General features: G+C 42.7%; 2 protein-coding genes and 1 pseudogene across 2 annotated transcripts; 1 reads left to right on the top strand and 2 right to left on the bottom strand.

The window, feature by feature from the left end:
* Positions 1–2,423: 2,423 nt before the first annotated feature.
* Positions 2,424–3,755, top strand: LOC147454043 (uncharacterized; annotated as a pseudogene).
* A 6,397-nt stretch (positions 3,756–10,152) lies between these two features.
* LOC147454042 (uncharacterized) lies at positions 10,153–11,685 on the bottom strand. Its single transcript, XM_086516047.1, has 2 exons — positions 11,554–11,685; positions 10,153–10,724 (listed from the first exon to the last, which is right to left on the bottom strand). Exons 1-2 carry the CDS (start codon positions 11,642–11,644, stop codon positions 10,444–10,446), a joined length of 372 nt encoding a protein of 123 aa, XP_086372173.1. The 5' UTR covers positions 11,645–11,685; the 3' UTR covers positions 10,153–10,443.
* Positions 11,521–12,144, bottom strand: LOC147454041 (uncharacterized). The gene has a single exon (XM_086516048.1). The coding sequence runs from the start codon at positions 11,993–11,995 to the stop codon at positions 11,711–11,713; it is 285 nt and encodes a 94-aa protein (XP_086372174.1). The 5' UTR covers positions 11,996–12,144; the 3' UTR covers positions 11,521–11,710.
* Between the last annotated feature and the right edge of the window lie 5,452 nt (positions 12,145–17,596).

The raw sequence follows: 17,596 nt of genomic DNA, 5'->3' as shown, positions 1-17,596 counted from the left end.
AGAAGAGAGGGCCCCCCCTTAGGTGCTAAAGCAAGCTCTGAGTGGCCTGGAACCTGTTCCCACACAGCCTCGAGCCCCGGTGTCTCCCCGCACAACCTTATGAAATTTTGGTTTTAGGCTAAAACAGACCATACGCTCGGAATTTAATGCCGTAAATTGCTATACTAAGCTCTAACTAATGTGTATCTGTCGGAGTACCTGCCATATTTAGCAGCCCCGAGGTCCAAAAATGCATTTTTTTCAAATTCGGGGTACAGTTGCAATTTTTCGAAACAGTCAAAACTAAACGGGTCGGGTGACCAAAAACTTACTATTTTTGAAATTTTTTAACAAAAATGATTTTAATCCACATTTCAAAGCTTTAAAACATTCTAAACATCATGGCACTGATAGAATTTGAAAAACTGCTAAAAATAGTAACTTTTTCCATTATGTTCATTCTATAGTACAATGGTGCTCTTTTGGGTCGGGGTCAGAGACCTTACAAGTCCCCGTATGTGTTAATGTATTACTGATTTTTTTTGGTCTAGAGGTCCCACATGAAATTGTTTGCTTGTTGGGATAGTATTTATCACAAAAAAGCCATATTTGAGCCGGTCGGCCCCCCCATGCACCTAGAGGATTAGTGTGATTTAAAATGTCCAACTAATTTACAATCACACAATATGTAAAAACAACTAAGGAATATGAGGGGACAACCTCCTTAAAAGTAGAAGAGCTACAAATATTAACATTTTTCCTTGCATTGAGGAACTATCAAGGAAGATAAGAATGAGAATTCACTCTTTACTTTTGTGAGCCACGTTTGAGTTTGCTTCATATTTAGATAAAAGCTTTTCAATATCTTTCCAACAAGCGGTAGTGGGACCATTATAAAAGAATCTTTTTCCCTTCATGCCACTAATATCCTTAAGCCATAGGGAGACCAGGCTCTTTGTAGGAGAAGAATATCGCCTGCTTAATAAAGTGAAATTCGCCAATATCAATATGACTATGAGTATTTAGGAAAAGGGAAACTACCCTTCACGTGCATACTATTACAAGGCAAAATTCTAAGGCCACTAATACCCTTAGTAGTAGAACTCGGCTCTATAATACACACTAGTGCGGCCGGCCGTCTTCGGCAGCCTCTCTCTCTCTCTCTCTCTCTCTCTCTTTTTATCGTGTGCAGAGGAGCTTCTTCTTCTTCTTCTTGTTTTGGACTTTAGCTTTCATCTCGCAACTTTTGACGTGTAAGGGCACTCGCATTGCAATTATAGAGTACATATAGATTTAAAAATTGTGTGTGGTACTGATGTTCTTTACATGATAGATCAATCATCAGGCCCATGATGGTATTAGTGGTAATTCCCTAGCATGTACAAATTGATGGTCACACGATTTTGTGATGACTTTAGAGGATCACAGAAACAATCTTCTTGAAAATCTTAGTACCCAAATTTTTTTCCAAGAGTCTAAGCTTTCTTTGACGAACCAATTAGAAATCAAGGCCGAGATACTCAAATTTTCCACCCCATAATATCTAGAAAGAGAACAAGGTTTTTTTAAGTTGATTCGAACATGCAACTGAGTCTGGTTAGAACTTTGTCTTTGTCAAGATTGATTTTGACAAAGCATATGATAGGCTTGAGTGGTCCTTTATCCTCAGATGCTTGGAAGCTATGGGATTTGGTGACAGGATGATTCTATCCATTAAAACTCTCATGGGTAATGCCAGAGCCAGAGTGTCTCTCAATGTTGGGCTATCGGATGTGTTTGATCTAGCCAGGTTAGTCAGACAAGGCTGTCCATTGGCTCCTCTCTTGTTCGCCATTGCTGCTGACTCCCTCAATTGCCTAGTCAAGGACATGATTGCCAGGGGTCCGATTAAAGGGATTACATTGCCGGACTCTGAAGATCAGCAATGTCTCTCCCAGTTTGCTGATGACACTAACACGCTACTAGCAAGTGATGACTCCACACTTGCAGAATTTTGGGAAGTCATGAAAATTTTTTGTTTAGCTTCTGGCTCACAAGTGAATCATAACAAAACCCTCTGCCGGATTGGGTTTCTCAGACTGGCTGCAAGCTCATCCAAGAAGGAGAAATTTTCAAATTCCTAGGCATTCCCATGGGCTTCAGGGTCACTCTCAATGCTCGGTGGGATTGGATTTGTAACTTAATCGATGGATTGGCTTTCAACACTCACTTGCTGGCAGAGTGCTAGTCATCAATCACTTTCTTAATGCATACGTTCTTTTTTTCTTTGGCTGCTGGAGACCAGCTGATTGCCATCTGTTAAGGATTTCCAAAATTTGTCGGAACTTTCTATGGGCTGGAGATCCATTTGCTAGAAAGAATGCTAAAGTCTCTTGGAATATTTGCACCTTCCCAAAAATGAAGGAGGTTTGGGAGTGCAGAACCTCAGCCTCATTGCAGACAAGATGGGGGTCAAACTGGTGGTTTCAGCTCTCCATCAACCCAATGAGGAATGGGCCAAGATTTTGTTCAGGAAACTTGCTAAATTTCGGCAGTCAGATTTCAAAGGTTGGAGTCATCTCCCACCTTTGCTTATATTCTTTGGTAAGAAAATGATCCTTTCATCAGGCTCAGATCTTTTGATGTCCATCATGCAAGCCTGGAACAGACACAAAGACAGGTTGCAACTTAACCCCCCTATCCAAGCATAGGTTCTCTGTACCCCCGAATGACTCCATTTGGTGGTCTGTGCTGGACATTCCTTCTATCCCTTCTACTGCCACTAGGAGAGCTCTGGTCCTCCATAAGAAGGGCCTTAAAACTTGGTCGGATCTGTGGGACCCAATTTCTCATTATTGGAGAACTGATATGGCATTTCCTTACTGTTCAGGGTGAAGCCTTGGAATTTGCAACTTATTCGATCCAGAATAAGTCTCTTTCCCCCTGATCTGGTTTGTACCCTGCAAACTAAAAGTCCAGTGGATCTCAAAGCGTTTACTTGGGTCGGAAGGTTCAAGCTCCAGAACCCAGTTTGGTTCAGGTTCAAGGCTGTCTCTTCCCTGCATTCTGTTCTCAACAAAAGATGGAAAGTATCCTTCACGACCAAGCAGTGGAAGTTTAAGTTTAGGAATATCTGGTTCACCGCCATTGAACCAAAAAAGTATGTCCTTATGTGGTTGATATTGCATAAAGCCTTATGGACAGGGAAGAAAGCCCTCTAGGCGGGTGTCAGTATAGGTCTTTGTTGTAGATGTAAGAAAGTTGTGGAGGACATTAGTCATCTTTTTTTAGCTTGTGCCAAAAATAGGAAACTGTTATCTCCCCTCATAAGAACGATGGGCTTGTCCCCCTCATGGAAACAACTTCTTTTGGGTGATTATGTCGGGGTTCTATCTATTTTTTGCAACAAGTCTAGAGCAGAATTCTTGTGGCTTATCTAGCGTCATCGGAATCGCATAACGTATGAAGCAACTTACCAGACTCCAAGTCTGCAAAAACTTTTTTCATCTCTCAATGTGCAGGATCTTCAGATTGCTAAAGACCAAGTCACATTATATCGGACCAATAAAGGCATCCTGAAGGATTCAAAGTATTTTTACGATCGAGCACTCAACTGGGGAGGCGGGGGCCCAGATCTTGAAGACAAGACTTATACTTGTGATGACTGGGAGAAAGAGTTGGGCAGTGAGCTCGAACAGATGGAGGAAAGAATAAATGAAGGGTCTTACTACCTCGAAATGCTCCAGGTTGAGCTTGATAAATGCACTGGTTTAGGAATTACTTCCTTGTTTGTTTAGATGATTTATATTTTGGAAGAGATGTTTTGTATAACTCTGTGATGGTATGATGTTCAATAGCCTCTTTTAGCTGCCCCTTATAATCTTTTTCTTTTCTAATCAAATCTCCTCGCACTTATGGTTTTTTTTTTAAAAGTTGATGAAAAGTTACCTTCTTATGTGTTCGCACTAATGTTTCATGCCATAAGGCAATTCGGCTCTAGTTTAGAACCACATTTCTCCTGCTACATACCATGGCAATGTGTTTATCATACGCTTCCAAATATTCCAAGGAAATCTATTAGAGCCGAGTTTCGCTATAGGTTTAAAAGTTTAATGGTATTTATTTAATATCACTATGTACTGGGCACATGCTTACCTTTTTGTTTTAGTACATCTAAAGGACAAGTTCCGTAATGCTAGTAGTGGCCTTAATATTGAACTTTTTTTCAAGGTTACCCCTCCGTTCGGAATTCTAACAAATGAAAAAAGACCTCTTTCTTTTCCACCCTCCTCAAATCAAGGAAAAGGTGATTGATAAATCGTGCAACCAATGAGGTTAAAGCATTTCTAGAAAGTGAACCAATGCGGGACATCTTTTCCAACAAGCATAGTACTCACCCTACTAATCTCACTAAATGACAACGGGACTCGGCTCTTAGTAAAACAATCGCATTGGCATTTCCCAACACGTGAAATATAGAATGATACATTAGGAAATTAACAAGGTGAGAACTCACAGTGGCCTGTAGAAGACAAGGGAAGGCTAGGCTTTCGCGATGAGAAGGTATTTGGCTGAGTGGTCGGACCAGTAGTTGTAGTTGGTGCCATACATGGTTTGTGATAGGTCAGTGCTAATGCATATGTGGTCGAGTGTAGAGCTGTGTATTGTGGTTGGATAGTGTATCAATTGATGGAGTCCATGCTGGTGCATGAGGGTGGATAGGGTTTTGTATGTGCTGGGTTGATCAAGTGCGTCAATGTTGAAATCTCCCATTATGATTAGTGGCCGCATGGTGCTCGTTGAATCAAGGAGGCTAGAGATGCTCTCTAGGTACGCTGGGAGCGATGACGTTGGTGCCATGTAGAGCGAGATGACTGTCGCCACGCGCTTGTTTGTGCAATGGAAAGTTGCACGAACTCTTTCAAGAGTGTGGTTTATGCATTTGTGTGTTTGCATGGGTATTAGGTTGCTTTTATGGAGAATTGACACGCTGTGTAGTTGTGTTGAGGATATGCTCTAGAATCTTGGAATGGTCATCGCATGTTGTCGAGTCTCTTGGAGGCAGAGCACGTCAGAGGCCATTAGACTTGTGTCATGGATGATATTGTCTGCATGCTTTCTAAGGGAGACGACGTTCAGTCACTTGCACAATGTAATGTGTATCTTGGTGGAGATGTAATTGCTTTTGGCTGGGAGAATAAGTTGCTTCTGTTCTCAATCTATGGAGCTCTTCAAGGACACTTGGGTCGACACGGACATTGTTGGGGAGCAGACTGTCTATCAAATACAGATTTGCAGTGTCATGAATGCGTGTGAGAGAAGTGTAGGTGAGTCCATGAGATCTAATTCCTCTGGGGCTGAAAGCCAATGTGTTGAGTGTAAGCCCTTGTGGTCGATGATGTGCGTGCTGCAGCAGGCTGAATCGGGAATTGCTTGTGTGTGAGGGTGTTGAGGTGGTTTTTGCCAATTTGGAATTCACATCCCTATGATGCGAAGAATTGGCATCTAGCCAGCCGATGTGAGTGGTGTGTGGAGGTGGGCTTGTTCATATCTTTATTTTCGTCCTATATTGGGATTGGTGAAATGAATCCAAAGACATGTTGTGCTAGAGACTGTAGTGCAGAGCTTGTAAATGCCTTCCGCACCATTGACAAGGCCATTGGAAATGTCTAGATTTCCGGCACATAACGCGACCACCAGGCCTGGCTTCAAGCACAATGCTGCTTGGCGTGTCGTGTTTGCGCACCAATGACCAGGCCATGGTCTTTCTTCACGCGTGAAAGCTTACATTTCACAGCTTGGGTTGTGTGCAACGTGTGTGGGTGTGTATCTTGGTAGATGTGGACTATCTCAACATCAGGCAAAGACTCATTCAGCAAACATAACTGATGCAAAGCGGCCACCTCATCTTCTTTCCAGACAGCGCGCGCACGGCTTGGGTGCGCCGTGAGGGCGGCAAGGTATGCAATGCCGTTGCTTGTTTCAGAAAGCAAAATGCCCTTTGCAAGAAATGATTTCGATGGCATCCCCAAGATCAGTGTTCTCATGCTTTCATTCCTTTTCAAGTATACTTTTAACCTGCAGCTCACAAAATAAGTGAAGGCCGTCAATACGTCAAAACTAAGAGCGAGTGAATTGGTGCATGTTGAATACAAAGATGAGAATTCTATGGCGGTTGTTGCTGTATTGGCCTTGTTAGCAGGGAAGAAGAGGCATGCACCCGGGACAACACGTCTTTCAACCAATAAGCTCTCAAACAAGTTGTTGAGAAAATTTGATCGAAGCTCATCAGGTGCGCCTATTGATTCTTGGAGATGATGTAGTGCGGTGAAAATGTCTGGATTGTTCGAAAACTGCGATGCAAAAATGACGTCGACATTGCAGCATCCCAAGTGAGTCATTGCGGAGCCAAGCAAAGCCTGTGAATCTCTAGCTGTGTTCTGTGTGTGTGTGTGTGTTCGCGTGCGCGCATGTGTGTGTGTGTGTGTGTGAGAGAGAGAGAGAGAGAGAGAGAGAGAGAGAGAGAGAGAGAGAGAGAGAGAGAGAGAGAGAGAGAGAGAGTTTGTGCTTTGAAAACTTAGAAAGATGGAGAGGAAGGAAGAGTAGGAAAGCAAGTTAAGAAGAGAGACTACGCTGACAAGGGTCAAAAGAAGCAAAGGACTCTCTTATGAAATTGAGATATACAATGGACAAGCCAAAATTTAATTTCACGGACTTTATAGTGGTCCAGACAAGGAAAGCGTAGTTATTCACGGGAAAGACCAAAAGCTATGGCAAATTCATGTTCTCAAAGCATCTAGGTTTCGAATACAGGAGTGAAAGATATCATAGATCCATTTGTGCCAATTTTGAACAGTGACCCTCAACAGTAGACGCTGATAAAATATCCCTTGCCTCTGGAATACTCTCCATGTAGATCTCCTTGAAGCTCCTTGACAAGTTTAGAAGACAATACACCATAGACCCTGACACTTGAATTGACATAGCACGCTTATCAACGCTACTTCGGATCTGCGCCTCCAGCTTGAGGGTCGTGTTCATGATGCTCTCTTTATTGCAAAGAGAACAGTACATTTGACTTCCAACCTTCTTCACCTTTGGGGAGTCACAGACTGAGCATCGGGAATGCAAGAGAGCTCTATTGAAGTTTACAAAGCGCAAAGTCCCCACCACCTACAAAGGATAAAAGCGTGAAGACCACTAAAGACGTCTTTATCTAGTTGAGTACAAAGCATGCTAAGTCACCTCTCTATTGTAGCCAAGAATCTCACACTGTTTGTGAAATGCTGATGTCAGTTCTTGTTTTAAGCGTTCTCCTCGCACAGGAACCAAAGTTGTGACGTCCAAAACAGATAATGTGCGCACCTTGCCAACAAAGAGACCAATATTCCTAGCCACAAACATGACAATGTCTTGCCTAGCCATCTGGGCCATGATTCGATCATAGTCATCCTTTCGGGAGTTGACAAAGCTCACCTGTATACGACAAAAGGTTTGTCAGCTTTGCTGCGAACAAAACATCAAGGTAATATTTTTTATACGCACAACTGATTTGTCTTCTGGGGTCGGGCCATCAACAACAACAACCAAATCTCCGAATGTGGTGCCAATCCTCTTGTGGAAGTTACGGCTTTGCAAAACAACGATAGCTAGTGTAGTGATAGGCGGGCGTGGGCTAGTAGTCTCCGAAATTGCAGCATCAGCAAGAAATGTGCTTATTGTTGTCTCAGGGTAGAAAGCTAAAGACACAGGGAATGGATCACAAGTTCGAATCGTTGTCGATCCATCGACATGCAAGGAAAATAAAGCTGATCCAACATCATTATGGTTTTTAGCCCTCACAAGTGGACAATCAATTCTGACAAACAAGCCAATCTTGAGCCTTGGTGTAGGTCTCAATGAAGGGATGTGCAATGATGACCGTGATCGTGTCGATGCAAACGGCATCGACGATGTCGAATTTGAAGTAACGTGCACTTTTCTTTTGCCCGGGGGAGATAGAACCAAATGTGCCGTAGCAGTTCGAGATTTTTCCCTCTATGGAGAAATGTTTGCTGCCCTCATCTATATCACCAATCACGAACAGTGGCAAGACTTCCTTGACTATCAGGATTTTCCCTTTGTCCTGTAGCCTGCCACCATCAAAGACATTGCGAGCAACTGAAGATTTGCCAACTTGAGGGAATGAGACTCCAGCTATGTCTAATTCATGAGCTGGGCAAGCAAGCTGCTGTTGAGACGAAGATGGTGCTTGTTCGTACTCCTCTTTTAGTGACAAATCTACTTTGGCTAGAAAAGAAACAAATCACCATCTTAATGCAATGCAACATTCAAGAGTGGATTGCAGCGGAGGACATCATAGGCACGCCAAGACTAGTTTGGAAAGAGTAAATGTATGCGTTAGCCATACCTGTGCTGCTAACAGGATGGCTACCATGGCTTTCTTGAAGTAGAGTACGCCTACTCTTCTTCGCAGTTACGCTTTGCTCGTAATCCGGATTTGGGGGTGACTTAGTAGAGCTCGCCAGTGCCGGCTGCGACGAACGGTTGTTTGCAGGACATGGAGGAATTTCAACAAATCTACGTAGCTCTACAACAGCACAGGAAAATGAAGCAACAACTTAAGCAAACATTGACTGGTTGAGCAAAGCAAAACGTACATAAGAACGACCAACAGGCAGCAAACTCGCCAAAGTCAAGGAAAACCAAGCCATAGAAACAAAGTTCTTCAAAGTACGGAGCATGACTTGCGGTGCCACATCGGAAGGCCAAGCAAAAAATCCCAAGGTAGAAAATGCAGTTGTACGGAGCACAAGGTAGTCGAGACACAACTAGACACCGCTCCAAATCTGGGCAGCAAAGAATGCAAGCCCTCGCAACATATAGCGTGCGCCTCAGTTCCAAGCAAACACTAGAATGAAAAGCACAAGAAGGTCACGCACTACTGATGCATAAGACGAAATGACGGTTAGTTAGCTAAAACAGCTTATGTCAATCATACAACTTGGGAAAACCAAAGCTATTCATTAAATCTTCACTCGTCCTTTCCACACCTCTCCAACATCTCTCTCTCTCTCTCTCTCTCTCTCTCTCTCTCTCTCTCTGTGAAAAGGTAAATGCAACGAGAACTGTACAGATCTCTATACAAGGCCCCAGCTACAACAACAGTCAGCCACACAGCGACAAGTGGGACCACCTCACAAGAAACAACGAGCATGCCACTGCGTCAATCTCAACTGCACCACTCATATGCAAGGAAAAAAACAATAGTAGGAGCGAACATTCAACACCAACACAAAGCAATGGTCATTGCGTCCGCTTATACGCGATCTTGTTGAGGAAGCATAGATCATTTAACCATGTTACTTATGCATTTAAAATGGAAAAAAAAATCATTTCCTCTATGAACCAATGATATGCGCATGCATTAGGCAAATAAAGAGAGCATTTCTTGCTAGCAATTAATGGATGATGGAAACCTTATCATTTATTAAGATAGACGGCCAATGCCACATCAGAGCCCTTGAACTCGTCTCATAGGTCAGACAAGGGTTTGAGAGCATGAAAAAAAACCCCAGCCAAGTAAAGATAGAAAGGGAATCTACAAGGTAAGTGCACCATCTACAACATCATAAGCCACACCTTTGGAAATAAATGTACGCAAGGAAAAAAAACAACAGCAGGAGCGCACGTTCAACACCAGGACAAGCCAACACTCTTGAGTGGTTCGCCAACAAGGGGTAAAAACCAGGACCAGGAACAAATATGTGACACAGACATGCAACAAGACAATACCTCCGATGAGTCTTCGAGGCAATGAAGCAGTAAATTGAATACCATCATACGAAAACATTAAAAAAAACTTCCAGCAAGCCAATGCAACAAACCTTCGGAGAAGTCCATGCTCTCAGCATCACTTGGTGAGGCATTGCTTGTACTTCCTTCATTAGAAGACGCCATGACAATAGAGGAGCTCCAGAGAATAATTGGTGCAGATACTTGAAAGCACAACACACAAGCTCTCGGAGAAATTCACACCACGCTCAAAAAGCTTTGAATGCTCAAAAGTTACAACATAAGCTTCAATAGAATTCAGGAGAACACCCAATAACCTTGCATATGGTAACTACAGTCACTTTAAATCTAGATATTACAGCATGTGGGGACCCACAAGGCTTCTCAAGAGAAATTGAAGAGCTGAAAGATTTAAAGTTTAGACAATATCCCAACAGAGAACAGCTCAAAGCTTAGACATTTAGACTTGCTGGCACAAAAGAGGCACAAATTACAAGTGCGCATTACAACCATCTTGCCGTTTATAAGATACAAGAAGCACGTGGAGTGCTTTGCAAAATTAGTTGCAAACAAAGAAGATGCTACACGAAACAACCACTGAGAAGACTGCCTTCCAAACAAGTCTCACACGGACATAGACAACACTCTGCCACTCACTGAGGATTGTAGAAGCCAGCATTCAATGCACTCTCATAAGCCTTGAAACTGCGGTTGCCGCACGCCTTCAGCTTTAAAAGCGCACGAAGAACAACCGCGCACGGCATATCCTCTGCCAGCAGAACCAGCGCCACGTTTTCTACCAGCGACACGTGAAGGGCTGAGACCTGTGCGCAACCTGGACCACGATAAGACTGACAGCTCCTTTCTTTTGCATGACCTGTAGGATCTGTCCACCATCTCCCCTGCGCGCAGCGCGACCTGGGCTGCCAACGAAAAAGGCTCTTTTCTTTTGCGCGGTTCCCTTAGTAAACCTAGACACATGGCAACCATCAGCTTAAAAAATCCAACGGCCTAACTTTGCAACAACTCTGCAATAACAACCCTATGGCCTTCCTCATGCCAGAAATTTTGTGTCAATAGTCACAAGTATCTATAAGCTCAAGAGGCCTCACGAGGAAGGAAATAGCGTGCAATTTGATCACTTTGACGGAAAAAATACCAATTGAGAGGAAGAGGAAGAGTAAAATCAACCTAAGATGTTAAGAAAAAATAGTAAAAATTAGCTCATTTTTTTCAAATCTGCCTCACATATTAAAAAACAAAACCAAAAGAAAAAGTTAACGGCATATGGGAACAATTTCTGACAAGGGGAGAGAACCAGAAGAGAACATCCTGTAGGTAGCAGGAAGAATACAGAGAGAGAGAGAGAGAGAGAGAGAGAGAGAGAGAAACAATCTTCGGAAAAATTCGTTTTTCCAAACATACAAAATTCTTTTTATTGATTTTGTCAAGAGGAAATTTTTGAAAATTGGATCATTTTTTTGGGTTTTTACACTATTTTCTCTATTTTCGACCGGATTTTCTCCTTCCCCCTTGCCCTCAACCGGCATTTTTGAAATTGAAAACGGCACGATATGAAGTTGACACAATTTTCCCGAACACAGAAAAGAAGGAGAAGGAGAAGGAGGAGAAGAAGAAGAAGAAGAAAAGAAGAATCACAATAGTAGGAAACTATCGTCGGCGCGGGGGCGGGGGGGGAGCATTTTTGTTTGGAAATGTATTCGCATCAGCTAGTGTTGAAATGAAGAGCTAATAATACTCAAGACAGAAGCCCAAAAAACTTGACCTTGATTTACAGACCTGGCCGTTGGTGTACAACAGTAGAGCTAAGGAGGCGGCTCCACTCTACCGGAAAGCGAAAAACAACGGCATAATTGTTCGCATGGAGCATGATAAGAAGATGGAGGAGTGCTAGTGGTGTGGACAGTGGCCCCTGCTAAAACTGCAGGTAGCTCGCTTAGGCATGCGGCCCGTGGCCACCGTGACCTCCATGGCCCGCATGATCATAACCACCCTTCATGTGGCCCTTGCCTTGATCACCATGGCCCTTATAACCATAGCTGCCCGACCCCTTGCCACCGTAGCTGCCCTTGCCATCATGGTGCTCAAACCCACCGCTGCCTTTGCGGCCATAGTTCCCCTTCTCCCCCCCTGCATTGGCTAGGCTTGCTACCCCCATCGCCAAAAGCATGGCAAGCAGGAGTACAGCCAGACCCTTATTCCCAAACATGGAGCTTGCCATCGCTGGTTCACAGAAGCTACGACTAATTGGGGCAGGAGGGGAGACTGTCGGAAGAGCTTAACCTAGTGCTTGAAGATACGGTGTAGTACCAGGCCGCGAGCCCCGTCCATTTTAAAGCTGCCCCGCGCGCCATGGACGCTGTTTTCCTGGTGTTACAGCTTTGGCAGAACCCTCGGATGAAAATGGTGTCGCCTGTCAGTGACCCTTTCACAAATTCACACTGCCACCGTCCATTTCCACGCGGACTCGCTGACGGTGGACGGTGAACCTCTCATCTAAGAGTTAGTACATGAGCTGGCTTTTTGGCATGCTAAAAAACATGAAATAGCCAGGGAGGGTACATGCAGTTGTCAATCCGATCAAACTCGGTGGAACTGAATGGCACCCTTGCCCAGCATACATGGCCAGGTCATTCCGCAATGACAATCAAGGCCTAAAATTGACAGGTACCCCCCAAACTTTCTTTTGACAGAAAATTTGTTGGGGATACCTTTCACGTGACAGGCTTTAAGCAAAAACAGTCTAGTAATTTGAGTCAAAATTTAATAAAACAAGGTGAGGAAATCACGAGGGCCTGTCAATGGAAGGATTTGTGAAGGTGTTGTCAAGAAGTAGCAAGAGGGGTGTATTGGAATGTGTTTTTGGAGTTTAGTGGAAGTAATAAGTAAATAATGGAGCGGTCTGACCAAAATGAGAAGTTAGTGCCTACTGTTATGTCAGCGAAGGAGTTTGTAGTCCAAATGTGATCCAAAGTTAAATTGTAAATTGTTGTGCTGTGCGTTATATGTTGTGTCATGTTGTGTGTGGAGAGAAGGTTAGAAATAGCAAGGTATTCAGGGGTTTGGTATTTAGCATTGATGTTGAAGTCACCGAGTAAAATGGTAGGGGTGTGTTGGAGGCGAGGTGTAAGTAGTGTGGTCAATGTTTGCAGGAGTAAGGGATGTGGACTTGAGGGTCTGTGGTATAATGTTATCAGGGTTATTGGTGGACCATGTGGTGTACAGAGTAGTGCTTTAATGCATTCTATTTCATCCGTGGAAATGATATTGTGGTGTATGTTTTTCATTGATGTGAAGAGGGATACTCCCATGGGGCGAGTTGTTTGAGTGTGTGTGTAATCGCGTATGGCCACTGTGTTAGCATGTTGTAGCTTTGTTTCTTGGAGACGAAGAATGTGGGAAGCCATTAAGTTTTTATCATGAATAAGGTTGTTGTAGTGTTTCTTAAGGGAGACAACGTTAAGAGATTGTATTATCAAGTGATTGTTGGGCAAAGAGTGGAGGTCAAGCTATGAATGTTGCCAAGTGGCATGTTTTTTGAGGCGGTGTAGCTCATCTAGAACTGTTTGGTCTACTTTAATATGGGTGAAAGTTAATTTTGTTAGGAGGTAAAGGTTGTTGGGATCTCTTATGCGGGAGAGGGTAGTGTACACAAGACTGTGACTTTGAATACTGGTTGGATCGAAAGCCAAGGTGTCTAGTGTTAAGCCTTGTGCACGTGTATGGTCCTAGCAGCTGCAGGTTGAATTGGGAATTGTGTTCTAGTAATAGTGTTTATGAAGTTTTTTTCTATTTAAAACTCACGTGTTATTTTTTGGATTGGTGTCCATTGTCTATCTATTGATGTAATGTATAGTTGTTGGTTTTCATATCTAGTTTTTTGGTCTACTTTAGTGGTTTGAAAGTGAATCCAGATGGTTTGTGTCGTGGAGTTTTGTGTTACCGCTTTGAATATACCGTCGGCTCCATTGACTAGGCCATCTAGAATATCAATGTTTCCAGCACAAAGTTCTGCAATTAGGCCTGGTTTTAAGTGAAGTTTTTTGTGAAAACCTGCTGTCACTTTTGGATCTATCAGTATTTGAATAGTTTTGTTGCAATTTTTTGCCCTTGTGTCTTGTGCTTCAATAAATAGTGGTGTCCCTATGGTAGTGCTGATAATATGTTGGTTGTGTAGGTCTTTATCTTATTTCGCATAATAAAGGTGGGAGACCATGGCTGGATGAGGTACTGTGCGCATGTAATGTGTATCGAGGTACGAAATGTCTTCGTTGGTGTGCTTTGAAACGCGTATCCTGTTGAGTATGTCGATGAATGTCTTGTTAGTTTGTCTCATGGTGCTTGTTAACTCATAGCACTTTATGCGGTCATGCCAGAAAGAGGGTGAGATAGTTTCGAGCAACTGAGGTTTTTTGGAGAAAATCCAAGAGTCGCATAGTGGATTAGCTTCGCAAAAATCGCGGCACAAGACAACATCAACACCACCGACTGGAAGGTTGTAGTTGTTTTTTATTGCACGCAGGCGAGAGTCTTCCATATGCATAGTGAAGACGTTGGTTCCAATCAAGGAGACTTCATCGAAAACGGCTAGCTGTATGTCTTGATAAAGCAGTCGCAGTTCACTCAGCCTCTCAGGCGATAGGGAAGTGTTAGATGATGTGAGTAGTGGCAAGTGGAGGGCCGAGTAGATAGTGGTTTTAATCAATGTTAAAAGCAGCCTTGTGCGTGTATGCCATTAGCAAAGCTTTTGTAGTTGCTGGGCTGGAATGTGATCTATGGTTATAGAAACGTAGAAGTCCTTGGACAATCAAAGGGAGGGTGAATTTTTCCTGTGCGTGCGCCTTTAGTCAGAAAAATATGGATTGGTTCTGTTGAAAATATACATTTTTTTAGCATAATATCATCGAATATTAGCCTTTGTTGGGTGTTAAGCAATAGAATGCTCTTGTAATACATATCGTTTGGTTGCAACAATATTTTTATGGTTGGTATAATGTGTGTATGTAGTTGGTGGTGTTGAATATTTAGGTCTTGTGTTATGTGAACATGAATATGGGAGGAAATATTAGATAGTGTTGTAGATGTCGAAGGTGAACTGGTGCCTAATGAGTTGGTGTTAAGGTTGTCTTTCACTATTGTGGTTTTGTTATATTTAGATTCATTTGTATCAATGATAGGTTTATTTTGATTGTATATATCTTTCTATGTGAGTCCATTTGTTAGATGTCGAGTTTCATTATTTATCCATGGTAGAAATAGAAGATATTTTTCTCTATAATACTTATCTGGATTCTTTGTGGCATTATATTTGACATATCGTATAATTTTTGGTTTGGTACATTTTTTATATGTGTTGCGTGTTGTATTGTATGTGGAGGCAAATTCTGCCAATGATATGCATTGAGTTGGGTAGGACGTGTACAGTGTTTGTCTATGCTTGTTTCGTAAAAGATTTTTTTCCTAGTCGGGTCTATGTTTTGTAGGAGGTGTTTTTGCTTGAGAAGCATTGTTCTCTCGTGGGGAGGATTTGTGTTTATGAACATAAATTCTCGAGTTGCACTGTAGAGAGGTAGGGAAAGTGCAATATATACTGCTTGTTGTGAGCTTATTTGCTGTGTGTTTAGTATTGTGTTTCCTATTTTTTGAAGTCTATGAAATGTAGTTGCATTGTTTTCAATGCAAGAGTCAAATTGTTCTTTGATTGTTTTGATGAGTGTGTTATCAAATTTTGTTGTATATGAGGTGCAATAGGTAGCTGGTCCATGTGCATTTAAAATGTATTGTATATCTGAGTTTGCATCCCATAGCTTTGAAATGGTTGGATTGAAATTATTTGTGTAAATATCTTTGATATTTCTTTTCAACAAAAGTGTTGGGCATGAGATTGTGGATGATATAGCTTCGATGTATTCCTCAGATCGAAGGTCCATAGGTAGGAGCCAATGTTTGAATGTAATATTTGCTTTATAATCTAGTAGTAGTAGACTATCTTTGATTTTTTTGTGTTTCTTTCTTTTGTATTGGATATTGTTATGTGGAGAACGGTAGGGTTCTAAAATCATTGTGAAAGGCATCGGGTAGCGAGGAAAGTCAAAGCGGCATCCCTTGCATTTTCTGAAGCAAGGCTTCCTATGCTTGTGTGTTTGAATTTCTTGTAAATCTACAGGAAGAAGCATGGAGTTAGTTGTTATGTACTTATCAATGAAATCCACAACATCTTCGTTGGAATCTTTCCCATAGATAGGAGCATTTTCTATCCACAGTAGCCCATGATCATGCTAGCTACCTCGGCTTTGAAACTCGGTTACAAAAAAGTAAACTTTGAGTTTTCCTAATATGGACGTTATATCCTTGGCTAGCAATTTCTTCATCCCGTTAAACCGGTTCAAGTAAAAGCGGGCTGTTGTTACAGGGTCAGCTCGGACCAAATCTCATATGTATGACGCTTTTGTTTGTGTGCTTGCACGCATGATGGGGTTAAGCTTAGTAAGTGCTCTAATCAAAGGCTTCCAACGTTTCTCAGCCGCAGAAAATGTGATGAAGAATGTTGGTGGTCCAAGTTGTCTAATCATAGCGAAGGCGTTTTTTTTTAGTTTTTCCTTGTAGTCAGGTGATGTTAGCAATGCCTCAAAGTCACGATATCCAAGTTGGGAAGACAAGACCTTCTCAATGTTAGTATCTCCAACAAATTGTGCGGCCACTAGTGTATTGTGATTTAGCTTGCCTTTGCGCATACGGATCCAAATGGACCCTAGGATTTTTTGAGTCATTACTTTGACTGTTTTGAAAAAAAGATTCTCTAAATTTAGTGAGAACCTTCTATCACTGTGCATAAGCTCCCATTGAGCCACATGTTGATATTATGCTTAGCAAGTGTATGGTATTTACGGGGCTCACCATAGAAAATAGAAGGGAAACTAAGTTCTTCACAGTATTCATCTTTGAAAATACTCAAAGGACTATTTCCCTCGGCAGGAGCTACAAAGAATATTTTGTCGTTGTGATCCACTACTTGTTGTGATGACTCAATTCCATGGAGCATGACATCTGTAGCTAGATCATCTTCTTCTGATGGTGGATTGTTGTTGGAAAAATCATCAGGCAAAGGACAATAAAGACTATGGAAATGGCTTAGCCACTCGCTGTTTAGAGTAATTTTTTTGTTCTTGTATAAAGATGTTTGCAATAGTTGAGCAGTGGATTTCATTGTAAGCAATGGTCGATGTTAACCCTCGTGGCTCACGGACACCCTATCGCCTACGACGGACACTGTAACCGTATTATTTATTTAAGTAGAGTCAGGCACCGGGCTTGTCGGTCCAATAGGGAAAGGTAGAGTGATCGCCGATGAGAGGCGCACTCTAACACGAACATGCTAGGGTTAGTTGGCTAAGCATGGGCGCCCAAGTGTGAATGGGGTGAGGAGCTCATATGAAAGCCAACTAAACCTAATTTTTACTCATTCTCTCATTGTGCAATAGAAGCTGCTCTTGCTCCATCTCCACCATCTCCTTGTGTGTGTGCGTTTGTGTGTGTGTGTGTGTGTGTGTGTGTGTGTGTGTGTGTGTGTGAGAGAGAGAGAGAGAGAGAGAGAGAGAGAGAGAGAGAGAGAGAGAGAGAGAGAGTGTGTGTGCGATCGAGCGTTGCGGTGGCACGACGGCGGCGAGGCGGTTGAGCGCGGCGTAGCGGCGTCTCCCTCTTCTTCGCGGCGAGGAATCCTCTACGGCAGGAGCATAAGGCGGTGAGTGACACACCATTGCCCTCTTTGAGCTTACTAGTTAAACTAGTTGTGTACTTGGAGCCGTCTGCGGCTCGTACACGG

Source organism: Adiantum capillus-veneris, chromosome 7 (genome assembly GCF_014529385.1).
Source record: "Adiantum capillus-veneris isolate H3 chromosome 7, ASM1452938v2, whole genome shotgun sequence".
In the NCBI taxonomy this organism is placed as follows: domain Eukaryota; kingdom Viridiplantae; phylum Streptophyta; class Polypodiopsida; order Polypodiales; family Pteridaceae; genus Adiantum; species Adiantum capillus-veneris.
Note: the sequence above shows the minus strand (reverse complement) of the source record. Positions and strands in the feature narration are given on the sequence as shown.